Below are 27,898 nucleotides of genomic sequence, written 5' to 3' on the forward strand. Positions count from 1 at the left end.
TGACCCTAATGTTGACCCTAATGTTGACCCTAATGAGGGATTCCCCCGGGGGCTTCCACCTCTCCCCCCGTGGGAGAAATAGGCGTCCAGTGCTATGGCACTCGGTGAGTGCGGGTATGGTAAGGCTGGGGGCATCGATACGTACTGTTGGACTGACTGGGGGAGGGTGTAGATAGTACCCGCGGTGGACGTCCGCGGCCGCGTCGCCTGCCCTGGGAGCTAGTCTGCGGTGCCATGTCGACCCGCTAATGTAGCCGACCAAGCTAGGTGGGAGGGGAACTGGTTCAGAGCAATTCCAAGATCAAGTATAGCAGCGGAAGAGAATGTATAGATAGGGTCAAGATAAGGGTCAGCGTCGAGGTATAGAAAAGGATCCTCCGCTATTCCCAATCCAGTGACTCCTCTTCTGTCTTCCAGGAATAGAAATATTGCCCCTACCTCTATAGTATACTGTATTATATCAACAACACGTCCTAACTAAGCGATCCATACAGATCGGATCTATGCCAAGAAAATCCGTCCCCTGAATTTTCAGCCACTGCTCTTTGTTTGTTTGAATTTTCAACCACCACTTTTCCAAGACCGAATCTACCTGATTAGAGTCGATCCCCCGAGGCTTGGGACGCCTGCTCTTCGTCTGCAAAAATTTTCAACTTCCCATAGGCAGGGTGGATGTCTTGTGGTTGACCGGTATCCAGATCACCGCCCGTTCCAGGTACACACGGCCTGGGAGTATTCTGGTAAGAGAACCCGGCCACATGTTAACAGCGAGTTCTGATACTGTGTAATATAGCTAATGACCCTGAATGTCCAATAGTGCCCTGCGCGTATCAGTGTCCCCTTCTGGCTCTCCTCCCCCCCCCCCCCCGGAGGGCTGCGCCATGGCCCGACGCGGACGTCCACCGCGGTATGCCAACAGGGATGAGAGGAATGCGGAGCGTAGAAGGCGGCGCAGGGAGCAGGGGGCGAGTCAGATCCCTCCTCCCCCTGAGGCCCAGCTTCACCATCGCTTTCTCACATGGATAACAACAGAGGAGGGAGATATCCATCCGGACGTGGTGGAGTCCCGTGATATATTCCAGGATCTTGAGCAGCTGGTCTTGGATGGAGGGGAGTTCGCCGAGGGGGCCGGTGACGCTGAGGGCGAGGATGACATGGACATAGATGGAGACATGGGCGATGTCCCAGACTCAGATGTGGAGATGGGGGATGTGGAGCGGGTCTCCAGGCGGAGCGCTGAGGGTACCCCACATGAAGATCCATCCGCTGCCGGATCTCCAAGCCTCTCTGGGCCTGCCGGCCGCTTCCCCAATACAGCGGAGGCAGAAGGCCAACCGGTGTCCACACAGCCCACGGCGGAGACCGCGACCCACTGGTCCCACGGGCCCAGGGTCGCATCGCCGGCCGTGCCGCTTCCCCCGGAGGACAGCGCGCGGCAGGAGGTCCTCGCTGAGCATCTGGTGAAGCAGCTGATCCGTCATCGGGGCTGCGGCCACAGCCAGGAGGAGCCGGGTCCAATCCCGGAGGACCAGGCTGGGCCGCGGAGCCCCCCAGCAGTGCCGACCGTGCGGCTGTCTGAGGTCGTGCAGGAGGAGTACCCCGATGTCCTCTCCCGGGACGGCATCGCGGCGTACAGGCCGGCATGGGATGAGTACTTCCCGGTGGACCGGCGGCGGCGCCTGTTCAGCGGCGTCGAGACCATCCATGCCGAGGATGGCGGGCCCGGTGAGCTGCAGGGGATCCAGCCGGAGAGGACCCCGCCTCCACAGCTGGATCTGGAGCAGGACTCCGACACGGCCGGCCGCACCTTCCAGGTTCACTTTGATATTGACAGCGCGGGTGGGTTCGCGTCAAGTCTCGCGGTGGCCCGCCAGGGGCTGTACTGGGTTGGAGTGCGGCCACCGGTCAGTAACCTCACCGGCTCCCTGCACCTGGACGGTGTGCCCGTGCAGTTCCAGGACGGGGACAGTGGGCGATGGCGGCGGGACCGGCGGCCGGTGCACCGCATCCCCCACCTCCCCCTCGGCCGTGTGTGCGGATTCGAGGCGGTGGAGATCTACATCCTCTTCCCGCGGCTGTACCACCCCACGCGCAAGAGCTTTGTGATTACCAAGGACGAGTACACGCTCTGGATGGATGAGGTGTTCCTCCCGGCCCTGCACGCGACCTACTCAGAGTCGATCCTGCAGAATCTGCCCGTCAGCGCGGCGGATGCCCAGGCCAGGGCCACGGCAGCGTCGGCGGAGCAGCCCATGGAGCATGACAAGCGGCCCCGCGTGCAGCTCCTGCAGTATGGGCTGCGGCCGGAGCTCCTTGACTCCCTCTGGCAGGGGGTCTGCGCCCGCATCGAGGGGCAGGGCCTTGCACAGTTCCGGGGCATGAAGCTTCTCCTGACATGTAAGAATCTGAAGAGCCGCACCCAGGGCCCCAGCTGGGCGGCGGCGCAGGCAAGATTCTTCGCGATCTGGTCGGAGGCGGTGGACGTGGACTTTCTGACCGACGACTTTTACGACATCGGGCGGGAGGCCATCCTTCCCCAGAGCCGCCCGGCCGGGGAGGCGGGCCCACCAGCGACCTTTCTCTCGTGGCGCCGGTGCTGCCTGGAGGGGTTTAGCCACTGGCTGGAGGAGGTCGCCGCCACGGTGGAGGGCGGCGCCCTGTCCACCGCGCCGGATCCCATCGGGGTCACCACGGGGCCCTCCCAGCGCGCGGTGCGACCCACGACACGGCAACAGGCCCGGCCCCAGGGCCCCCCGGTGTCGGACCACGAGAGCGACGGCGACGTGGAGTATACACCGGCGGAGGCGGACCGGGAGGGGACAGGGGCAGTGGGTGAGGGGCCCCGGCCGGCCAAGGTCAGGCGCCGGTGGAGGCAGGAGATGTACCCCTTCTCCCTGACCCGGGCCATGGCGACGCTGACCATCGAGCCCACCCGGCGATCGGGCCTGCGGAAGCTGGGCTATCTATACAGCCAGCACTATAACTCCGGGAAGGCACTCTTCGCGGCCGGCAACCACTACGTCTTCAGCAACCCGGCCCTGGACACGCTCGCGCTGGACGAGGGCCTGATCCGGGCATGGCAGCACGTCGGCCGGGCGGTAAGCCACTCCCCGATGGCGCTGCTCCGTGCGTATCGGTACACCAAGCACCGGTGCCATATGGCCCTTGCGGACTCCGGCCATCGGGCGTATGGTGTCCGCGAGGAGTACCGCGTGAGCGGGGGGCTTCTCCGGGCGGTGGACCGGCGCATGTGGGCGCAAGGGCTGGCTGGCCAGGAGCTCCACGTGCCGCAGGCGTCGGCGGACCCGTCGACGGACCCCGCCCCGCCCCATCTGCCCTTCTTCTGCCACCGGACCGATCTCATGCTCCGCTGGCTGCGGTGGAACATCAACAAGTTCTGCCTGGGGTTCGAGATGGTCTACGGCCTGCGGCCGCGGACAATGGTCCAGTGGGAGCACACACGCGTGATGATGATGTTCCTCCGCTGCCTGCTATTTGCCTTCGGGGGGCAGGGCGCCCACCCGCGCCGCTGTAATGGGCTCTGGCTGGATCGACGCGTCCGCCCCGCGGCTGACGGCTCAGAGCGAGAGCGGATCGATGAGGGCTTGGGTATGGAGCAGGCGCTGGAGCAGTACGGCTACGCGTGGCTGCCGGACCACAAGATCGACTGGGCCTCGATGACCTTCCGGCCACCGCACCGGGCCCACATGTCCTTGAACACCCCGACCCTCCTCGCGGCCTACCACAGCCACTACCGGGCGGTTCTCAGCACCCACAGTGACTTCCTACTCTTCCACGATGTGTTCGCGCGGATGTACAGCCTGCGGGAGGACCGTCCGCGGTCGGCGCTGCTGCTGCAGCTGCTGGTGGACCTCTGCCTGCGTGCCTTCCGTAAGGATGTATTTGCAGTCTTAGCGGAGCGGAGTGGAACAACCCAGCCGGTCCACCGTAGGCAGATGGAGGCGGCCTTGGCGGGTGAGGTTCCGCTGACAGTGCTGGGCCTCCGGCGGGTCTTCCAGCGGCGACCCCTGGGCGACGATTTCCGATTTGTGGAGAGTAGGAGTGCAAAAGTCCACCATATTGAGGTGCTCTTCGCGTGGCTGTGGGGCTGGCAGGGTGATGGTAACAACGGTGACTGTAATCGTACCCACTGGGAGAAGAAGCCCTACCGGACATACATGCGCCAGTGCTTCGACACTATTGCCCAGGTCTATGGGCTCCGTCAGGCGCGTGAGTGGCGGACAACCCTGCAGCGGACCTTTATCCGGACCCACTGGGTCCTCCCGTACCCAAGCGACCGCTCATTCTGGTCACGGGCGACAGGGACCCCCGGCGGGAACCGGTTCCAGACGTGGCTGAGTGTGCATCCCGGTCTGGTGGAGTACTACCGGGCCACGGAGCCCACTGACCCCGCAGTAAGACAATCAGTAGTGATCACCCCGCAGGATGTCCCCTATCTCCCAGTGTCCGGCTGGCAGCGCGCGCAGAGCCCGATGCCACTGGATATTGCCCTGCCGCCGATCCCCACCGACCTGGATGCCTACCTGGCCGCGGTCGCAGACCCCGCCGGGCCCGACACCGATCTGGACATCCCCCTGCCGGCCATTGGTGTTCTGGACGGGCCGATCCAGCAATATATACTGGACCACACCCCGGAGAAGAGGATCCTGCGGAGCTACCAGCGGGAGGAGACAACTGCGGTCAGTAGTATCCATAGTGACTCCAAGTGGCTGATCGCGCACCTGGAGAATCAGGTTCGAGTGCTGCGGGATGCCTATCTACAGCGGCAGAGAGATCTAAGCATTCCGTTTTGGAGGCGTGTAGATAGTGAGTCTCCACAGTATCTCTTTACAGCACCGGCTAAGGTCCTAGAGGAGGATTCAGACTCTGAGAATATTAGGAACAAGCGTACCCGGGCAGAGAAGAAACATTGTCGGTATGAGAAGGACCTGCGAGACACCCACCGCCTGGTCCAGGAGTTTATGGATCTGAGACAGGAGATGAAGATCATAAAAAAAACTATCCCTGGTGCAGTTAGTCCAGCAGAGAGTAAGCAGGAGTTGGTTAAGAAGCATAAAGTAGTGCATGAGAGGGCAAACCAGATCCGGAAGAAACTGGTGGTGATTTCAAAGAGGGTTATAGAGGAACCAGTAGAATTATAATTTAGCTTATACAGTGTATATGAATATATATATTATATAGATTAATAAAAGGGTAATCACAAAGCTAGTAGCCAGTCTGTTATCTGCAGATGGGATGCAGGAGAGATATTACATGTAACCCAGCTTTCTAGTGTTTGTATGCGGTTCAATGACAGGGCGGTCTAGATAGGCAGAATTGGCGACTACTGTATATACTACTATAACTTATTAGATCAGTATATAAGTTTAAATATTACTATAAATTCTATAAAAATACAGAGACCAAAGAAGTCTATAGATAAATGAATTATAGTTCCTACTTTATTAGAAGATATTTAATAGAGACCAATATTATAATATAAGAATATAAAAGATTAACAATCAGTACTATATATTATAAACAGTAGAGAGGAAAATATATATTTCCATATAGTTTACTTAAAGATCTATTCAATAGAATTTAAAAGACGATTTTAAAGTATATATTGTTTATATAGCTATTTATTTTATATTATAAGATATTATATATTTATTTAAAAGACTCTATAAGTTACAGATACTTATAGATCCTATGATTCTAAGTTTTGATATCTTATGCAGTGGTCCAAAATGCAGTGGTCCAAAATGCCGGCCAAAAATGATTTTCTCCCTGCATTTCCGACCACTGCATTTCGTGCCATCCACACTCAGAAAAAGTAGCAAATGGTCTGGTAGATGGTCCAAAATGCAGTGTTTGAAATACTGGCAAAAATGATTGACTATCTATATTTCAGACCACTGCATTTCAGACCATATACAATCAGAAAAGGTGATAGATGGTTTAGTAGATGGTCCGAAATGTAGTGGTCCGAAATGCCGGCCAAAAATGATTTTCTGTCTGCATTTCAAACCACTGCATTTCGTGCCATCCACACTTAGAAAAAGTAGCAAATGGTCTGGTAGATGGTCCAAAATGCAGTGTTTGAAATACTGGCAAAAATGATTTTCTCCCTGCATTTCTGACCACTGCATTACGTGCTATCCACACTTAGAACAACTAGCAAATGGTCTGGTAGATGGTCCAAAATATAGTGGTCTAAAACACCGGACAAAAGTAGATAGCTGGATGGCCTAAAATAGCCAAGGCAGAAGAGTAAATAGCTGCTGGCCCTTATCCAAGGCACATACGCAATTCACCAGCGGTCCTTCTATTACAGATTTAATAATAATCATACAAGATGACTATGCCGGATACCCTGCCCCAGGTATATAGACATCTTGGGGGCTGATTAGTAATATTGGCATCTATAGTTATTCACTGCCTTCTAATGATATATACTAGATCCTATCTTAAAATTATATATAGAGAATCTTAGGGTTCTTTAGCTATAAGTTTATATTAGAAATTATAGCAGGAAAATTAAGAATCAATCTTCTATCTTTAGTATCTACTGTCTAGTGCCTTGCCCACGAATCCTTACCTAGTTGACAGGTCCTCTACCCTGACTTGTAGATATTCCTCTGACACCTTTCTTGACCTGACCTGGGTAGGAGTTGTTATAATCTATACAGATCATGCGGGTTGCATAGCTATTTTTCATTGTCCCCAGGAGTCCTACACAATGGATAGCTGTCTTGTAGATCTCTAAGGCTCATAGATATCTGATATTACCTTTCCTAAGGGGTCATAACTTTAACCAGCACTATGTGATTGTTACAGACCCTTGTCTAGTGCACCTTATCGAAGGTGGACACACAAGGCAGAATAACAATAGGATGACAATGGCCGATTCCTGAGTGGAAGACACCCGACGAATCGTTTATCTAGTAGTTATTCGGAAAGGATTACAAATGCCGATACCAGCTACCACAACGTAATTATATGTATTGTAGCAGTGCCATAACTAAATGTATCAGCGACACAACAAGCTCATAGTACTGATAAGATGCATCGTATCACTGACACGAGGAATCGTAGCAGTGACACAACGGGCAAGGATATATAAGGACACTTATTCATGTACTTAGTTTAGTTCTTCGTGATCAATATACATTGTTACTACAGAGTTATCTTTAGTAGCAAGACCAGTCTCAACTCGTTTGCACTCTCTTAACTATTAGGTATACATACTTAATAGGCCTGGCCCTTTAGACTCGAGTCTAGTATCGACGGCAGTCTAGTGTCGACTGCATCCCAATGACGACGACAGTCTAGTATCAACGGCAGTCTAGTAACAACGGAAGTCCTACGGCGACTCCCGCCTCACCAAGACCGCAACACGACAACGACGGAAGTCAAAGAACGACTTCAGGTTAGTACCCTTTGAAACGTGGTCTACTAACTGGTCTCAGACTTGACGACGAAGCCCCGGGCGTAACAACTATGTGATCTCTATAGATAATATTTAATCTAAGTTCTAACTAAATATTGTATAGGAGAGAAGATATTTGTATAAAGGCGGTCAGTGAAGCGGATGTATTATACTGGCAGAATATTAGAATAGATAGCAGAGCTTCAGTAAAGTATCAGAATTAGGGTCATAAATTTCTCTATATCTACAATACTATAGAGGCTGTTATTAAAAATACTATATAATTTAGTAGTTAATAATTCAATTATCAAAAAATTATAAACAGAAAGACAGTGATTGATATACTGAATAATCATGGTACAAAAATCAAATTGGGTTAGCTCGATATATCCACTAACCCGATTTGATTTTTGTACCATCTCTACCCGCTCAGCATCAACAACTTCAAACTTCAATAGAAATCCAACAGAAAATCTTAAAAATATATAAGAACCACCGCTCAGCTTGCAGAGAGATGCTCTTTCGAATGCAGTAGAGAATATAGGAATTAGGGGTTGTGGTGGTTGGTCTTTGTGTCATGAATTCACCCTATAGACGAATCTTTCCCATCCCCGGGGCGAAGCTACCCCGGGAATCTTCAATACGGCCGTCGGGATAACCCATTGACGTTGTGAATATCCCGAAATCTAAAACCTGGATCTATCTTCCGGGCGGTCTTTGGATTGGAACAATCCTATATATCTCTATGCCGTTCTCAATACAATCGGCTTTCCTTGTATATCTTAAAATTTAATTGATCATGGTTATTGGAAATTGATGACCAGCGGGAATATAATCCAAACGTCTCTGATATTGTGAATCACTATCTATAATTTATCTATCGTACAAATTAATCTTGCATCATGGAATAACTGGAAATCTATAAATATAAATCTTTCCTCCATTAAACTGCACTCGGAAATCCTTCTCGCATCTTGATACGGATCACCCGGCTTATTTAATATCAATCATCCTTATATTGTCTTATTATCAACCCTGATATGGAATTATTATAACTCCTTTTTTTTAATATCACAAATCCTCTTGTATCAATATTATATACCCTAATATTAAAATATATTATGTCTTTAAATTTTTATATTCGAACCCCTCTTTTAAAATATTATTATTTCTTTGGTTGTAATATTATTAATCCTTGTATAAAATATTATAAACCTCTATCTTGTGATATTTCTAATCCTTATATAAAATATTACGAACCCTTATATTTGCATATTACTCTTATGTGGTTATATTAATTACCCTCATCGGTCTATATATAATCTCAATTAACTCAATTCTTATCTTTTGGGGTCGATATCGATTCAACTTCTCGATCTCTTCTGCGCGCTGAAATCTATATCTAATCTTAATAAATGAATTCTATGGATTGAATCTTATTGATATATCTGGTTATATTGGTCCAGTCGATCTAAATCTGACTAATCTCGGTAATCGGATCCAATAAATCGGATCAATTTGGTCTCTCGATTTACCTGGTTGTGTTGGACGGTATTAAATTCTAATCTTTCGATATATAAATTATATATAATCCTTAATCCACTTAATACCCAGTAATGGAAATGGATGGAATTAATATTCGTGGATACGGTATATATAATATCTTAAATTCTGCTAAATTGTTGGGACTTTGATCTGGGTATTAATTTAATGTTGACCCTAATCGGGACTATTAAAATGGGATAATCAAATTCGAATCGGATCTACTAATCGGTTTCGCTTTCTTCGGGTTATATTTACTGCATCGGAGCTGACTGGCTGCATAAATGAATAGTTTTGGTTGATCGATAATGCTGGATGATATATTATTGGAATTAACAACCATGATTAATATTCTATCCAAATATATATATATTAATATGGTTCCACAATAAATATATATCCACTTCTTGGGTACCGACTATGCCCATCCCGGTTGGACCTGAATATATACTATCGGGAACTACTATATCAATCTTAATAATCGATTGTCCGGGCCCTTGGCCCCTGGCAATACTTGACGGGTTGACCCTGAATCGATATTGACAATTATCATCTCTACGACATTAAATTCTATAAATGTATTTTGATCTATCAATCGACGGAATATATATCTTGATGAAATTTAACAAGTATATTTTGATATCTCGATGGATGGATCCTATATATTGATTCTATATATCTATATCTTGGATATACAACCTCGAATCCCTAATCCCGCTGGCACTGCTCGAGCTCAATATATATCCGCCGCAACCAGCAAAACGACGCAAATAAATGACTGTGCTGGCCCTTGGCCCCGGCTGTGGCCTGTCCAAAAAACCGTTTCACCTGCGGTAAATCCTGCCAGTCGACCCCAAATCCTTGCAACCGGCGCGCCCACAATGGCTGTACCCGGGACGCCCACGGCCCGTACAACATTGCTGCCACCATCGGAATTATCACATCGCGATATTCGCAGTTCGTCCAATCCCGTGTTTTCCATCGGGGGCACATACTCTGCGGCATTCCACACCCCCAGCATGCGCTGTACGGCGGATACTGGATCTTCAGGGATCGTATAAACAACATCCAGTCCCGCGCCGCCCGGCTGGCCAGACTGCGACATGAATACAAATCATACTCGTTCCATCCATGGCCCTGTATTGTACAAATATAACATGTCCGCCGCCACTGGGGGGTATCCTGCTCGACCAGCTCCTCGTCCAGCCACTGCTCGGCATCCTGTATCCGCTGCTGTATATCGGGGGCCGCCTGCCGTTGGGCCTGCACCCGCTGCCGCTGCCGTTCGCCAATGGGAACTAACGGGGCCTGGGATACAATCGATCCGTTGCGGGGGGAATCACGGGAATCCTCCGGGGTACTGGGACGGGGATTTGCACGGGGACCACGATTATCTGAATGGCCTGCACGGTGTGCACGGTGTGCACGGTCTGAATGGTCTGTACAGTCTGCATGAGCGGAACAACCTGAACTGGATGGTAACTGCCAATTGGGATTGCATCCATTACACCGCATCTCCTCCGCGTTCTCATCCCGGCAATATCGTCGCTCGTACCCATCCACGGGCCCATCCAAATACCCATCTAATACATATCGGCGGCATCCCACCCCCGGAACCACGTCCATGTAATCCTGCACCGGCTCGTCCCCCTCCACTGGCCCATCTGGTTGAATGATAATCGCCTCGCTGGGCTGCCCGTCCCGTCCGGCCCGCCCGCTTTCCTGCGCGTAATCCAACAATGTCCGCGGGATCCCAATATGGATAATACATCGGATATCGGGAATATCGACCCCCATCCCCAACGCACTTGTGGCCGTGATCACCTGCGTCTGACCCTGCGTGAATCGTTGTAAAATCGATGGCTTGTCAATCTGCTGGCTGTAATACGCCTCGCACTGTAATATCTGGGCCAATTCCCTCACCTGCCGAATAGCATTCGCATAAATAATCACCTTACCACGTCCCGCCCGCTGGATTCGCTCCCGGATAAATGCCAGTACGGGCGCGCGGGTAAACCACATCAATCCACCGGGGACACGCTATACACGGTATGCTACGTTGGGACGGCCGGTACGATCCCGCAACACACGGACCTGATCGGTCTGGTACTCCATCCGCTGCAACAATGACGGCTCCAACGTGGGGGGCAACGTGGCTGTTAACAACACCATCTGCGTCCGCGCGTGGTTCAATCGCCCCAACTGCCGCAACTCCGGCCGGAAATCCCGCTGGTCATGCAACACCACATGGCATTCATCGATCACGATGCGGTCCAACCGCCGCGTCTGCTGCAATCGGTTGATGAACGTGTGGAAATCGTCCGTGACGGCGGACTCGGGCGTGACCAACACAATCGTGGCGTCATCGGGCGGCCGACGGCTCTCCCATGACACACATGCTATACCCAATCCCTGGCATCGTCGCATCATATCGCCGCGTAATGAAATCAGCGGCACCACCACAATCGTGGTCCCGCTGGGCTCCGCGAATGTGGGCAACATGAACAACATGCTCTTGCCGCCCCCGGTGGGCATCACCGCCACCACCGGGCTCTCGCCGTCCTGGATGGCCCGCAACGCCGGGGCCTGCACCCCCCGGAACTGGATGGCCGCCTGACCGGTCATCTGCTGCAATGCCGACGTCATATCCATGGTGTTCAACCGGTGCCGCCGCATCACCCGGCCCTGCTCGGCCTCGTCCTCCCACGGGGACCGCTTCCGTTTGCCCGCGGCCTCGACGGGGGCCCCGTCCGCGGCAAACCCTAAAAACCGATGCCAATCCGTGCTGGACAACCGGAACATGGCCCGGCGCCGCGCCGTGGTCCCGGGCTGCTCCATGATGTCCCGCGCGTATATCATGCCGGCCGTGTGGGGGGAATGCGTGGCCTGCTCGTCCGCGATGGCCTCCATCCACTGGTCCTCGTCCATGTCGCACTCGGGGGGCACCTCGGGGGCCTTCTCCTCCTGCACATTGCTGGGGAACGCGCTGCTGGGCCGCATCCACCGCCGGCTGATCCCAATCGCAATCTCGCGGTACGCCTGGATATTGACGGCATACTGCAACCGCATCTTGGTCTCGCGCTTCAACACCTCGCGGAACCGTTCGGATTTCCACTCGCGCTGCGTGCCGGGGTCGGGGCCCCAAATGTACGGCGACGTGGACGCCGGTGGCGGCTTGGACGGTGATGTGGTTGGGGGGATGGTTGGTCCCGACGGGGGCTCGGATGATTCACCGGCCGGGCAACGGTGCCACGCCTCTAATTGCTGCACAAACGGCAATACCAACCACAAATACCATATGATCAGCTCACCGACTTCCCGCGGCACATACCGACTGATGACCTTGACATCATTGCTGGCGTAAAACCCCTTGTGATACGCGGATACCAATGTCACCATCCCATCCTCAATAAATATATTGCGCCGCTGGTTGGTCTCCGTGTTAATATACTGCAAGCTCAGCAACTCGGGCGCCCGGCTCGGCTGCCCGCCCACAACATGCACCAGCACGGCCAATTTCTCCTTGAATCGGGCCACCCGCTGCAAATACTGCATCACCAACCGCGGCTGGAACTGGGTGGGCTGGCGCCGGTGGATAAAATGCGCCTGCACGTCGGGCTCGGCCCGCACCCGCTCCATGATCCACTGTGCGCCCTCCACCGGCCATGCTGTGCGCTGATCGCGCAAAAAGCTCCATCCCACGGCGCCCTGCGTGGGGTCGTCGTACAATGCATGCCACGGGATGGCGGGCGTCTTCCCAAACATCAACTCCTGGCACAATATCTGCCGGGTGACCCCAGTCAATCCATGCACGAATCCCCGGAAATCGCCCATGGTGAACTGCATGTGTTTGTACAACAATCGGTCCGGATGCATCCACGTCACATGCCCGGGGGTCGTGGTGTTGTAATGGATGCGCAACCCGTACGTCCGCCAATCCTGCAATGTCTCCATCGGGGTATGGGTGCCGCGGACCATCAACTGGCTGACCATCCACGTCACCTGCTCCTGGAATGTCTTGCGGGACGGGGTCTGGCTCCACGGGATCCGGGATGCGGGATCCCCATTTCGCATGGGCGATGTCGGTGGGGATGATGGGGGTTCATCCTCCACCCCGCTGCCGTACGCGGAATCGGCCTCGATATCGTCCATGGCCGCGGCGCTGCGTAATGTCCATGCGGCGCAACTCTGCGGCTTTTGTCATGTCTCGATAATGGCCATCACATCGGGATCCAACCACAATGCCTTCTGGACGATCATAAACCGGGCAATCTTGATCACCCGGGACAAAATCGGTGGATAACTCTCGGGATCCCGCCATCCAAACTCCCCCCGGCCCAACACGGCCATGGCGCATATCAGCACACTCTCGTACTCCTGGGCGTGGTATGTCTGGTTCATCAGCTCGATGCAAAACTCCAAACACGCCCGCTCCATGTCACTCATCCTCCACTGCGGTGGCTCGGGATCATCCTCCCCGGAATCCTCTTTGTCATTCTCTGCCGTGGGGGAATGGGCGGTGGCCATCTGCCACAGTTGACGCCATTTTTTCCGCTGCCGCGGCGTCATCCCATATGGCGGATGCTTCTCGGTGCGCGGGACCTGTGTGCGGGCGATGAATGCCAATATCTGCTGCCATGGCTGCATGTGTTTGACCACGCTGTCTGGATCCATATATGCCAGCAATGGACGGTATGGTGTCTGGCCCTTCGCGGACCGCACCGCTTCAATCCGAATGGCTTGTCCGGTATGCTGCACCGTCCACTGGCTCTTGCGCACCACGCCTTCCATAGCTACCCACATACGCCACACACCCTGCTCCACGGGGTCGTCCGCGTCGGGTAACGGGGTGGCCACCATGGCGCGCAATGCATCAAAATCACTGGGGGTGGTAAACTCCTGCAAATACCGGGTCCATCCGGTCACCCGCAGCCACGAATTGGCATCGTGGATCTCCCCGGTCCCACTGGGTCCAGTCTGGGTCTTCATTGCCTCCCACGCTGCGGTAACCTGCTGGATCGCCTGGTTCACCTGCTCCGTGCGCACGGGAATGTACGGTTCTTTCTGCTGGCCCCCACGGATATGGATATAATGGGATCCTCTCCGCGACGGGAATATCTGCTGACATGTCACAATCATATACGACCGCCGCAGCTCTGCTTCCTGGGATTGTCGCTGCTCCCGCGTGGTTCGGCCCCCTCGGGCATGCTGGGACCATCCGTGGACCGTCCGCCAGTGATTGCGCATGGTCTTTAAGCTCCGTCCAATATATTGACAGCCCGGATAGCCGCGGCGACATAACAATCCGTCCGGGTATGTGGGCAGCTCGGGAAACGCCTGATCCACCTGGTGGGGGATCTCAACATCCTCCGCACGCGGGGCAATATCCTCCCACTGCTGGACGATTTGTTGGATCTGGACCGCCTCGGCGTGTTTCTTACCATGGACGGTGCTTTTGACGTGGTGTATAATCTCATTGGGCTATACACCATGCTGACATTTTTTGCAAATGATCACGGGTAATCCGTTCAGCTTCTGAAAAATCGGGTGTTCCATGGCTGATGCGATATGGGTCCTGTACGGGGAACGGATGATGGAAAATGAAATGGAACACCAACGGAATTGGGGGGAAGTAACATAAAACACATGGCTTAATATGGGATGTTATTGCCCCTGATTCAACACGGGTTGCAGTTGACTGGTCATCTTTGGATACGGAATCTAAAACAAAGGATGCCATTGCCGGTATACCACAGGATGGGAATGATAATTCGGGGTTTGCTGGGCCAACTGGTAAATTATTACTGGATTTAATCAATTTCTTAGGTTGGATGTATCTGGCCTGGAATAAAATATAATCTGAATGGGTTCTGCTAAAGCTGCTGGTCTTGCTGGCGTTGCTGGATAGTTAAAGTTGTGGATAATTAATGGAAAGCCTTACCCGGTCGGGTCGTACCCCAAGCAAACTTCCAATGGAATACTATGGCCCACCTGAATCGATCTCTACTACTGTAAACCATGGGATTTGCATTTGAAAATCGTCCAAATGTAAATTTCCATGGTGCTCTCTAATCTACATTAATTTAAGCGTCATCAGCCTTGTGGTTCAGTTAGTATCGTACTTAAAGTGCTTCAATCCATGATACTCAGTTTGGAAAAAACCCTAACCCGCTCCGCCAATCCATAGCTGCCGTCGGCTCCACTTCATTCCATCCTTCTATGAATGCTCACCCCCTTGTGGACTAGGGGAAAAAGTGGTGGAAAGCCGGTGGTGAACAGGCGGACGTTGATATACTTCGGATATGACAGGCGGGGCCGCCAGGCGGATAGCCAAACCTTATCGGTCCACCATGGTGCGCTAAGCCGGATCTGGAATAGTCTATCTTTTATATCCGAGCCCAGCCTGCATAGAAACTGGAAACAGAAACAGTTTTTATATTTTATATTATATAATATATAAATCATTATCTTTGTAATCTTGTAATTATTTCAGACAACTATTCAGATCTATAGTAATCCCAATATAGGAGTATTTTATATCTTATATCATACTTAATCTTTCTTTATATTAAACTATCTATGGGTCAATACACATATATATATCTCGGGTTTAGTTTCTTTGAAAAACTGTTGAATGATCTAAGTATCTATAAAGCGATATACTTAATACAAGGATATATATATTAACAATACAGTCGATTAAAGAAGATAGAATAATCAATCACGATCCATCTCTAGCATAATATATTGCCGCTTTCGAGGCAGTTCATCTGTATTCTCAGCAGATCGCTTCCGTGGACCGAGATAGGTCTCAAATCCTAGGAAACTGTGCCACTTCCGGCTAATCGTACGATACTGCCGCCGCCGGGCCTCGATGTGACCTGGGGCCTCCTGCAGACCCCGAGCGTAGACGGTCCCAGCTACCCAGGATCCATGGCTTGCCTGATGGTCCACCGTCGTATCATCCGCCCCGTAGTCACGCTTGAACCCCCCGCATTGCAGATGGACCCGGGAGATCGCAATCGCGGCATGGCGATAGGATGTAATATTCATCTTGGTTTGAAGATGGGTCTTCGCCTCGCGTTGTAGTACCATTCGAAGCCGACTGCTATCCCAACATCCCTCGCCGGACGGCCAAAGAAAAGCCGATGGGATACTGGTATCCTGGAAAGCCTGCCGCTGGAGAGCTTGGCAGAAGGGTAGGATTAACCAAAGATAATAGACCACCAACTCACTGACCGGCTTCGGGAGATATCGATGAATAATCTTGGTAGTATTGCTGATTGAGTATCCCTTGTGATAGGTGGTCACGGTGCTCACCAGTCCATGTTCAATAAAGATATTGCGATGGCGGCCATGGACCGTATTACTATGGCGTAGGCTGAGCAGCTCGGTGGCACGTCCAGGTTGACCCCCCGTGATATGTATCAGAAGCAGGAGCCGCTGGAGGAAAGCTTCAACCTGCTTCAGATAGTGATCCACGTGCGGCTTCTGCCAGATAACCTGACTGTCCGACTGCCGTACGTCCAGGAATTCCTCCCGCAGCCAGTCCAGTGTCAGGACCCGATCTAAGAGCCAGCGCTCTGCCGCCCCGCGGTGGCGGCCGTGGGTAGTAAACATAGCCTGGGAGAGAGTGGCCTGGTTCCGTGGATCGTGGAGGAAGTTCCACCCCCGTTGATTATTAGTCGGGTCATCCTGAAGCTCCCGCAGTGGCAGCGACGGAATCATCTCCTCGCGGATCTCCTCGGGATGGAGGAGAAACAACTGCTCCAGCTCGTCCTGGGCCAGCTGAACCTGCGTGGCAGTAAACTGGCGGAATCCCTTCATACTGAGCTGAAGCTCTTTGTAGCTCAGGGTCTGCTCGTCGTCACTCCAGTAGATATAGCCGAGACTGGTGGTGGTGTTCTGAATCTTTTTGCCATATGTCCGCAGCCGGGTAATCCATCCAAACGGTGCCCGCACGCCATATAATAAGAAGCGCTCACGCATCTCGTCTAAGGCATCCGCTGGATGACCGACCTCGCCGTGGTCCGCCATCTCGACCGCCCGCTCCGCCACCAGCATCTGGGCGATCTTGACCAGCGCGGAGAGATAGGTGGTATAGTAGTTTGGGTCCCGGAAATTAGAGCAATCAGTGTTAATTCCGAGAATGGCCAGAAACCCTACCACGGTACTTTCGAATAGATCTCCTTTCAGAGAATGATCGAGGAGAGCAATCGAGAGCGCCAGACAGGCCTCATCCAGCTGATCCTCCAAGGTCTGGGTCAGATACCGCGCCTCGGACCGGCTATCGGCCGGTTGATCAAGCAGCCGGGTACCATACTCCTCCATCTGATCCAGGGCCGCCAGCTGCGCTGTGGTCAGCTGATGGCGGAGGACAATCGGCTGATCGGGGCGGCTGCTGCGGTAGGCAAAGCAGATCAGCCGCTGCCACACCTGGCGGTACTGCCGGTACGTGGATGGACGGAGGTGGATCTGAATCGGCCGATTCCACACCCCCGGCCGGCGGAAGAAGGTGTTGATCTGGATTTGATCAAACTCATTGATCCGGTGGCTGGCGATAGTCTGGTAGGCCCGGTGAATGAGCCGCTCCACACTTTGAACAAAGACAGCTAGTAAGGGTTCTTTCTCGCTGTCCGGCATCGACCCTAGCGGAGCCACCGAGACGAGATTCTGACCCTGCAGGTACTCGGGCCAACGGGTTAATTCCATCCACGGAGAGACCTCGCTGGAATGCTTTTCGATCGGGATAGACTGTTGCTGGATAGCCTGGGCTTGCTGATCCTGCTCGTACGCCTGGTTAATCTGACTCTGGATAAACTCAGCCTTGCTCATCTGAGCAGCCTTCTGAATTCGCTCTGTCTGGCTTGCTGGCATAACGGCAAAGAAATGGCTAGCCGTCCCGGCGATATAGAACCGCTGACAGCTGACATACTCGGCAGTAGCAGCAAGATCGGGTTTTTGATGGCAATCCCGACCCCGTGGCCGCCGGGTATCGGGATGGCTGTGACTGAGATGATTCCGGAGAGTATTGGACGACCGACCAATATAGGAGCAACGAGGACAGCGTAATCCTGAATAGATAGGAAGATGGGGAATCGGGGGACTGTCTGGTGAAGGAAATCGACTAGGCTCTTTACGGGGCTCAATCCAAGGCTTCTTAAGCATCTCAGTCAGGACTGCCTGGCGAAGCTCCGCGGTCTTGACCGATGGATGCTGTCGATGATGGGTACGGAGATGCCGGTCCAGATGCTGCGGGGTGACCGCATAATGACAACTGGTACAGATCCAGAGACAATACGTTTCATTATACATAAAGAGATCCATCGAGATAGGATTTTTTACTTGCGGATCCAAGATGACTAAACCGATCAAGAAAAGAAAATCGAAATCAATAGCTAGGGACACGCACCGCTGATGGGCAGGAGCACGCACGCATGGGTGGGGGCGCAGATCGCAGCAGGGCGGGCCAATGGGCGGGCGAGTAAATCCAGCGAGGGCTCGGTGGACCACGCACTAGGGTATAGGCTGGCGAAATTTCAGTTGGATGGGACCGTAGTGGCCCACTGGGATACATGTCAACTGGCAAATGGGCTGCACGCTTGACCCTAAACGCGGCCCCCCGCCAAACGGGACCCCCTCTAATTGGGATCCAGGTCTGTCCCATTCCCCCTTCTAGGTTAGGATAAAATGAATGCAGAGAGACTTGCACTTATGGCTATCCACTTCGACAAGTATGATTTCATTAAGGCCCTCCGTCCGTGGATCTTTAAGTGGATATATGATTGTCAACCCATTACGACTGAGGAGGAGTATGGCTATCTTCTACTTGCTGCACACCTTTTCCGTGAGAAAGATCAATTTTCCCGACTATCTGCGAGTGCTCAGACTTGACTTCCACGCGAATTCATCATCAAATGACAGGAAATTGATATTCTGAAAGTTCCTACCTGATGCTATTTGGGGTACGACTTTTCTATCTCTCTAAACCTTATTGTCTGACCATAGACGGCTAATTCAGCGGATCGGATTGAGAACCTTCAGCAGAAGATAACGTACGAATTGCAATCCGTTGAGGGCTCCTTGAGAAATGACCAAAGAGGCTTTGAGATGCAGGGACTAGTTTGTGTGCGCTGTGGAAGAACACAACCAAATTCAGCAGGAAAGTATCATGCCTGCTGCAATGGACAACTCTACGTCAAGCATTGCACCGCTGACTATTGTGTGGCAGAATATTTTTCAGCTTTGAGGAAATCTGAGCTCTGGCATTCTGTACCAGCCGTTTTGCATCTGTTCTGCAGAGACTATTGCCTTGCTAATATCTCCCGCAAAAGCCAACTTGAGACCCGCTGTCAAATCAAAGCGCAAGTAGAGCTGCGTAACTTGATAATGAAAGTAGGAGATAATTTCCATAAATTTCCTGGCGAAGTTCCTATACCTAGCCGGGGAGGCAGAGCTGCCTGAGAGCCAGTATAAGATAAAGTTGAACCAGCGCCTCACCCATAAAGTTCATGAGATGAGTATTGCCTACCGGGGAAGTGACAACTTTTGACAAGTTCTGAGCTGGTCATTATAGTCAGCCGTAGTTCCTGTCTTGGTACCATGTTTAATCGCTTTGCACTGCAAGGTCAAAGAGTATCTGCGGATTGAATCAAGTAGTATGAGCCTACTAAACCCCATTGAAGAAACTGAAAAAGAGGGGAACCAAAAAAGGGAAGATGCTGTACAATACGCGGGCTTCTTTCGCTTACCAGTTAGATGGGCGAGGTTGTTGAGTTTAGATCCAGATATTGATAGAAATCATCATGTTCACTTTTCGCATCCATGAAAAAGGGCATTGTCACGCAGCTTGCGGGTATCTGACAGTGAAATACCGGCGATAACATTGGGTTATCGAATTTGTGATTAATTATTTGGGATGGTTCCATCCTGTATATTTCATCAAAGGCATCGAAGTCACTGTTGGATAATTGCGACAGGCCGTGTGAAGTGGTAGGGCTTCCCTCTCCTTGTAACCACACTGGTTCAATGTATAGCGGATTCTGAGGAAGTGTTTGAGGTTGAAGCTTGATTGTTGACGCCTGTGATATGAAGCTTGGAGGCATAGGAGGAAGTTCAAATGGTACGCAGGCATCTCCAGAACATGAGTCTGTGGGCGGTGTTTGTGTGCTCTTTGAACTTCTGTTTGATAGATCCAGGTTTTGAAAGCTCCCAGCGCTCTGATCCCACAATTTCTGCTGCAGAGCCTCGATATTTTCTTCAAAATAACTCTCTTTCATATGGTCCAGAACGCCGAGCTGTGTGAGTAGATCATGTGTAAGTGGGTGACCATCTTGTCCGCATTTCACTGGACTATTTTGCGGGCGTTCCCTCTTCCTAGAAAGTTGATATAATTTCTGAAGGCCATACACAAGCCAGGTCTGTTGCTGCTCTAGCATCTCAACATATCTGTATACGCAAGTTATACGTTAGCAAAACTCACGTCCTATTTGTCACATCTCAAAAATAAAAATAGAAAAGAATATAAATAGCAAGGCCATCGCTAAAGATTGATGCTCACCCCTTGGGGTACAATCTTCCATAATTGGGAGTTCTCTTCCTCTCGCCAAAGAAACAGATAGAATTATCTGCCCTACACCGTCCACAAGGTGTAGTACCGTCACACTGTAGCGGTTTAAGGCGTTAAGGAATGATGATGTGTTAGGCTGTGGCTTGCTTACCTTTGACTTCTTTAATCTACATCGATCACATGCCTTGCTTACCCTTTTGCGAAGATTGCTATCCGAACGTGAATGGCATGAGGTGGTTGATGATTGATGTGCGTTCATTATGTACTATTCAAATAGTCAACCAGACAAAGCACTGTTGATGAAGCGAGAGAATCAAGGCATCAGTTTCACTGGAAGGCGGAAACAGAACTTCCCGCTGTTTTGACATTGGAAGCTAAGGGTGTTCGACGATACAACAAAACTCGTCGAACGGCGAACGGTGGACGGAAGGAAGCAAAAAAGAAAGTAACAGAGTTACGTACCAATATGAATGTCCCAGATGGAAGATTAATGGACTTTAAGCCAACCTAAGGTACTGAAGTGGCTGGGTATAGTTATCGATGAGGGCAAAGAGTCGACAGTTTTTGTGCAGATCGAAAGGCGATGTTGATGTTAATGGGATTTATAGTACGCCATAGAAGTTAAATGGAGAGATTGACTACAGCCTACGAACTGTAAACAAACGAGTGATATCAGCATTATATGGGTTGGAAGTAGTCATGGTCGTGCCGCAGCTGCAAATAAATCCACTTCCGTTCTTCTCCGATCTACCTGACGCGCCGTACCCAACAGACCTAGCAGGGGCCAGAATGCCCAAAGAGGAAAAAAGCAAGCCAGGCTAGCTTTCTGCGGCGATTCCCTTCCCCACTCCACACTAACCTACTAATATCCTATCCGCCAGTACCGGTCGCGGGCGGGGCAATTTTCCTGTCTGGATTGGTTATGCTTGCCGCCAAGGCATTGGGTGCATGCAATGAGGTTAATCCATTCTGCACAGGTTGATCGGCGACGACTATCAGATCCAACCAAGGACAAGGATACGTACCCCTGATAAGGTAACTTGGCAGCTAGTACTCCGTAATTGAACACACATTGGACATGCCAAACATCAAGAAACCCAAAAGCAGCAAAATCCTGGACCTGCTCTGCGATTGTGTGATCGACTACACAGGTATAGCGTGCGTATCAGTAGAATACGATCCAGCTCAGGAGAACAACAATCATGACGGCCTCTTACATGCTTCGAGCTTGTGCCGAGATTTTGCCGAGATGCAACCGAGATTGTGTGGATCATGCGTGATTTAATAATTTCCAAGATACTTCCTCTTAGAGCGTTCCGCTTCGAACTGATCGGCTTCCATACCCGAGTAGCTTGGATGAATGATTAATGGAAACAACAAGAATGCCTGCTTAAGATAAAATAAGCTTATGTTACTAGGCCGACAGATCTTGGCTCTTGATCATCAAGGTTGTCACTTATGCTAGATTCAACAGGGTAGCCTACGACAGGAGTTGTTCGCTGCCACTTACTAGAGGGGGAAAGCATATGTTCATGTAATGCTAAATGTTACAGTATATTATACGATATTTCTATAATCCTTACAACAGCTATTTCGATGTATACACAAGTAGGTGGATACTTGCAGTAGGAAAGTAAATAAGCACCTCAAGGAGTTCGTTCTCATCTTCCAAAACGTGGTGGAGTGTAGAGACTCCCTAGTAGAATTCAAGATAGTATTATCGTTCGTTATCTTATCCTTTAGCTAGAGGTCCAGCTACGTCATCGACTCCCAGGTTCACGAATATTACTCAAGATGGAATACAGAAGTCGGAGAGGGCCCCAAGACCAGCATATCAGTACTCTCTGTTCTTATTTACTGCTTAGAAGAAACCTATGATTAATTTTAGCAAACGAATTTTCCGCGTAAGTGGATAAAACTAGCTATTCTTAGACGGTTAATTATCGTCGGTGAGTGGTCAATGTAGCCTAATCAGGAACCTGATTCGAGATCGAACCAAGCTCTCGGCCTCTTCTACAGAATTGTAGTCTCTGCCTGAAGCCCTCATTCTTGGCTCGTCTCTGATTTACTGTATGAATCTGAATGACTGTGCTTCTGAATGGGAAAGTCAGAATCGCCTTCATACTTTTCCGTGGTTTTAATCTGAGACACCTGAATGATAAGTTGACACTGCAGCTTGGACTTCCTACAGCTACATATACCTTCATTCAATACATGTTGATATGGGTTTTCAAGGGCTTGAGCTGATTGCAACCGGGCATAGTTCGCTTGAGAGTCCAGAGCAGTCTGTATATCGCTGCATTATTCCCGATTAGTAAATCCACCCCTATCTCCCACGCCGTCCTCCCTGATTTTCCCGATTCAAAGGTGAGTACCTTCATAAGGAGTAGTAGCTTGTCCACTATTGGCCTAACAAGGTGGATCTTTGCGCGATATTCCAACATTCTGATGGATAGTAAGCACTTGTTTCCTTGTCTCCGGGGCCACACCCGCCAAAACTCGGCTGTGAGTGCCTCCCACAGAGCAGTCGCTGCATGTAGAAGGTATGGGTAGGTGTGGATACAGTAGTTACTAGTAATTACAACCCCTGTAGCACGCAGATTCTAAATTTGGCTTTGCTCCAGAACATCGGTCTATGTGTATATATATGTCCTTTCCCTCCCCTAAAGTCTTGGTTAGTTGAATGCACACTCCATATCTTCTTCTAGTTCGACGGAATTCAGACCCCTTCGTTGCTCACGATTACCTCTTCTTCTCGCATCATGGAGAATCCAGCCAATGATCCTCTTAACTCGGGGGCGCCCACTGAATGTGGTGAATATGACAAGGATGCAGACACGGAAAAGGAAACCCTCACTGTTCCTGAAATCCGAGGAGCCGCCAGCGCAGAGACCCTTATAGTCCCAGGCACTAGCAACGCTGTCAGCACAGAAACCATCGCCTCGCCCAATTGTAGCGATATCATTTCAACACCCAAAAATGACCCAGGATGGGGCATGACCGATCATGTCATCTCGACAAGGGAAAGAGAGGAAGCCGCGGGTTACAAGCCACGACAATTGGGCATCACCTGGCAGAATCTGACTGTTGAGGTGCCATCTGCTGAGACTGCAGTTAACGAAAATGTCATCTCGCAATTCAATATACCGCGAGTGATCGGAGACTTTCTGCGAAAGCCGCCTCTGAAATCAATCTTGCAGGGTAGCCATGGTTGTGTCAAACCTGGTGAGATGTTGCTGGTTTTAGGCCGGCCTGGTTCTGGGTGCACAACGCTGCTCAAGTTGCTTGCTAATATGCGTCGGGGATACTATAATATCACCGGGGACATAAGGTTCGGCAGCATGTCTAGTGACGAGGCCCAGAAGTACCGAGGGCAAATTGTTATGAATACTGAGGAGGAGCTCTTCTACCCCCGGTTAACGGTGGGTCAAACTATGGACTTTGCAGCGCGGCTTAAGATTCCCTTCCACCTTCCGGATGGAACCAAGTCAAACGCAGACTACACAGCTGAGACTACCAAGTTTCTGCTGGAGGCAATGAAGATTTCACATACAGTTGATACAAAGGTGGGAAATGAATATGTCCGCGGTGTTTCTGGTGGAGAGAGAAAGCGTGTTTCTATCATTGAGTGCATGGCTACTCGAGGCTCTATCTACACCTGGGATAACAGTACCCGTGGTCTGGATGCTAGTACAGCACTAGAATGGGCAAAGGCTCTTCGAGCCATGACCGACGTCCTTGGGCTTTCCACAGTTGTTACCCTCTACCAGGCAGGTAACGGAATCTACAACCTGTTTGACAAAGTCCTCGTATTGGACGAGGGGAGGCAGATCTACTATGGGCCGGCAGCTGCTGCAAAAAGGTTCATGCAAGACCTGGGATTTGTGTATACTGATGGTGCCAATGTTGGTGAGTTGTCCTACTACTCTCCCCTGGAAGAAACAGCCGTATTGATTTATTTATGCCAGGGGACTTTCTGACTGGTGTGACTGTCCCAACCGAGCGCCAGATCAGACCAGGTTACGAAAGCCGATTTCCTCAAAATGCAGATGCCATTCTAGCTGAGTATAAGAATTCGCCAGTCTATCAACATATGGTTGCAGAATACGACTACCCTAACAGCGATATCGCCCACCAGAGAACTGAAGACTTCAAGGAATCCATCGCCTGGGAAAAGTCAAAGTATCTACCCAAGAACAGTCCGCTAACAATTAGCTTCTGGAGTCAAGTCGAGGCTTGCACGATTCGTCAGTATCAGATTTTGTGGGGGGACAAGTCAACATTCCTGGCAAAGCAGATTCTGTCAACTATTATGGCTTTAATAGCAGGCTCCTGCTTTTACGACTCCCCTCCAACATCTCTGGGCCTATTTACCAAAGGTGGTGCCGTCTTTTTCGCTCTTCTTTATAATTGTATTGTGGCCATGTCTGAGGTCACTGAATCCTTCAAAGGTCGTCCGGTCTTGCTGAAGCACAAGTCATTCGCCATGTATCACCCAGCTGCATTCTGTCTGGCTCAAATTGCTGCCGATTTTCCTGTGTTGTTGATCCAATGCAGTGTATTCTCGATTGTGATATATTGGATGTCCGGCTTAAGGCATACAGCAGCCGCGTTCTGGACCTTCTGGGTTATTTTGTTTACCGTTACCCTAGTAAGTTCCTCTATTTGATAAAGGCCGTGGGGTCTCCGACTTCTTTTCCCTTCTTCCTGTTTCACGATTCCTATTTCGTCACTACGGCATCCGCTGATAATTATGATACAGTGTATTACCGCTTTGTTTCGTTGTATTGGAGCAGGATTTAGTACCTTCGAAGCCGCCTCAAAAGTATCCGGAACTGCAGTCAAGGCCATCGTTATGTATGCTGGTTACATGATTCCTAAAGGCCAGGTCAAGAACTGGTTCCTTGAATTGTACTACACAAATCCGTTTGCCTATGCCTTTCAGGCCGCTCTCACCAACGAATTTCATGATGAGACCATCCCCTGTGTCGGCAATAACCTAGTCCCGAATGGTCCTGGCTACGAAAACGTGCCCTCGGGTCATAAAGCCTGTACAGGTGTTGGTGGAGCCGCTCTTGGTGCAGACTTTGTGACTGGGGATCAGTATCTCACGTCACTGCACTACAAGCATTCACAGCTGTGGAGGAACTACGGTATTGTTTGGGCTTGGTGGGCATTCTTCGCAGGGCTTACTATGATTTGCACCTCATTCTGGAGTGATGGAGGCAATTCTGCTTCCCTATATATACCCCGCGAGAAAGTCAAGCATGGGCATAAGTCAGATGTCGAGGCACAGAATGAGAAGAATCCCAATCGAGGTGCGGGCAGCAGAGTCTCAGGCCCGGAAGATGAACATTTAACCCGGAACACCTCCATTTTTACCTGGAAGGATCTTACATATACGGTTAAAACTCCAGCTGGAGACCGGGTCCTACTGGATCAAGTGTGTGGGTGGGTAAAACCGGGAATGCTGGGTGCGCTGATGGGCTCCTCAGGTGCTGGAAAGACAACACTACTTGATGTCCTTGCCCAGCGTAAGACAGATGGAACAATTAAGGGATCAATCATGGTTGATGGTCGGCCATTGCCGGTTTCATTCCAGAGAATGGCAGGATACTGCGAGCAATTAGATGTCCATGAACCCTATGCCACTGTCCGTGAAGCACTTGAGTTTTCTGCTCTTCTTCGTCAGTCTCGAGATATACCTGAAGATGAAAAGCTCAAGTATGTCGATACGATTATCGATCTTCTAGAACTTCATGATCTTGAGAATACTCTGATTGGTACAGTAGGGAAAGGTCTTAGTATTGAACAACGAAAGCGTGTTACTATCGGAGTCGAGCTGGCCTCTAAACCCAGTATTCTAATCTTTCTAGATGAGCCTACATCAGGTCTTGATGGCCAGTCTGCATACAACACAGTCAGATTTCTGCGGAAACTTGCAGATGCTGGTCAAGCTATTCTGGTTACTATTCACCAGCCCTCTGCCCAACTCTTTGAACAATTTGATACCTTACTACTTCTGGCTCGGGGAGGAAAGACAGTTTACTTTGGTGATATTGGTGAAAACGCTGCAACAATCAAATATTACTTTGGGAAAAATGGCATTGAATGTCCACCAGAATCCAACCCAGCTGACTTTATGATTGATGTGGTTACTGGTAGTCTGGAAGCTGCCAAAGACAAGGACTGGCATCAGATCTGGCTGGACTCAGACGAGCACACACGCATGATGATTAATCTGGATAATATGATTGCCGAAGCTGCTTCCAAACCTTCTGGAACTCATGATGATGGCTACGAGTTCTCTATGCCTTTGTGGGAACAGATTAAAATTGTGACGAAGCGTATGAACGTCTCCTTGTTCCGAAACACCAACTATATCAATAACAAGGCTTCATTGCATGTTATTTCTGCCTTGCTGAATGGGTTCTCCTTCTGGCGAGTTAGCCCTAACTTGTCTGCTTTGCATCTGAAGATGTTCACAATCTTCCACTTTGTCTTTGTTGCCCCTGGTTGTATCAACCAACTACAACCTCTCTTTCTCCAGCGCCGTGATATCTACGATGCCCGAGAGAAGAAGTCAAAAATGTACTCGTGGTTTGCCTTCACTACCGCTTTGATCGTATCTGAGTTTCCTTACCTTATCATATGTGCTGTGCTCTACTTCCTCTGCTGGTATTACTGTGTCCGGCTCTTTCCCCATGACTCGAATCGATCTGGTGCGATGTTTTGGATTATGATGTGGTTTGAATTCGTATATACTGGTGAGCGTTTTCACGTCCTATACTCCTCGTCTTGCTCTGGATAAGTACTTGTTAACACGTTTGTTTTTGCCTCTAGGAATTGGCCAGTTCATTGCCGCTTACGCCCCCAACGCTGTGTTCGCTGCGCTTGTCAATCCCCTCATCATCAGTATACTGCTGCTATTCTGCGGTGTTTTTGTGCCCTATACTCAACTCAATGTCTTTTGGAAGTACTGGCTGTACTATCTGAACCCATTCAACTACGTTGTGGGGGGTATGTTGACCTTCGGTATCTGGGATGCTCGAGTGACCTGCAACGAGGATGAATTCGCCGTGTTTGACCCACTTAATGGAACTTGTGGCGAGTACTTAGCCACTTTCATGGCTGGGAACGGGCAGAGAATTAATCTGACCAACCCCGACGCTACCTCACAATGCAAGGTGTGCGAGTTCCGAACAGGAAGTGACTTCCTGGCAACCCTCAACATTAACCACTACTATGTTGGTTGGAGAAACGGCGCCATTACTGTCCTTTATGCTATCAGCGGATATGCATTGGTCTATGGACTGATGAAGTTAAGAACCAAGGCCAGCAAAAAGGCCGAATAA

At 50.5% G+C, this 27,898-nt stretch overlaps 4 protein-coding genes across 4 annotated transcripts, besides 1 other annotated feature; 2 read left to right on the top strand and 2 right to left on the bottom strand.

Annotated features, from left to right (window-relative positions):
* Positions 1 to 23: a repeat region (I left telomeric region).
* Positions 24 to 881: 858 nt separating this feature from the next.
* AO090009000001 (uncharacterized protein) lies at positions 882 to 5,162 on the top strand (the record flags this gene model as incomplete). The annotated part of the gene is made up of 1 exon (XM_001816477.1): positions 882 to 5,162. The coding sequence occupies one exon, from the start codon at positions 882 to 884 to the stop codon at positions 5,160 to 5,162; it is 4,281 nt and encodes a 1,426-aa protein (XP_001816529.1).
* Positions 5,163 to 9,682: 4,520 nt separating this feature from the next.
* Positions 9,683 to 14,221, bottom strand: AO090009000002 (uncharacterized protein; the record flags this gene model as incomplete). Its single annotated transcript, XM_023233956.1, is given in 3 exon segments — positions 9,683 to 11,014; positions 11,021 to 13,136; positions 13,212 to 14,221. Coding segments are annotated over 3 exon segments (4,458 nt in total).
* Positions 14,222 to 15,691: 1,470 nt separating this feature from the next.
* Positions 15,692 to 18,301, bottom strand: AO090009000003 (uncharacterized protein; the record flags this gene model as incomplete). Its single annotated transcript, XM_023234018.1, has 1 exon — positions 15,692 to 18,301. One exon carries the CDS (start codon positions 18,299 to 18,301, stop codon positions 15,692 to 15,694), a length of 2,610 nt encoding a protein of 869 aa, XP_023088476.1.
* Positions 18,302 to 23,305: 5,004 nt separating this feature from the next.
* On the top strand, positions 23,306 to 27,898 carry AO090009000006 (uncharacterized protein; the record flags this gene model as incomplete). Its single annotated transcript, XM_001816480.1, has 4 exons — positions 23,306 to 24,452; positions 24,512 to 25,194; positions 25,306 to 27,310; positions 27,387 to 27,898. The coding sequence occupies 4 exons, from the start codon at positions 23,306 to 23,308 to the stop codon at positions 27,896 to 27,898; spliced, it is 4,347 nt and encodes a 1,448-aa protein (XP_001816532.1).

The sequence above is a fragment of the Aspergillus oryzae genome, chromosome 1, assembly GCF_000184455.2.
Source record: "Aspergillus oryzae RIB40 DNA, chromosome 1".
Taxonomy (NCBI): Eukaryota; Fungi; Ascomycota; class Eurotiomycetes; order Eurotiales; family Aspergillaceae; genus Aspergillus; species Aspergillus oryzae.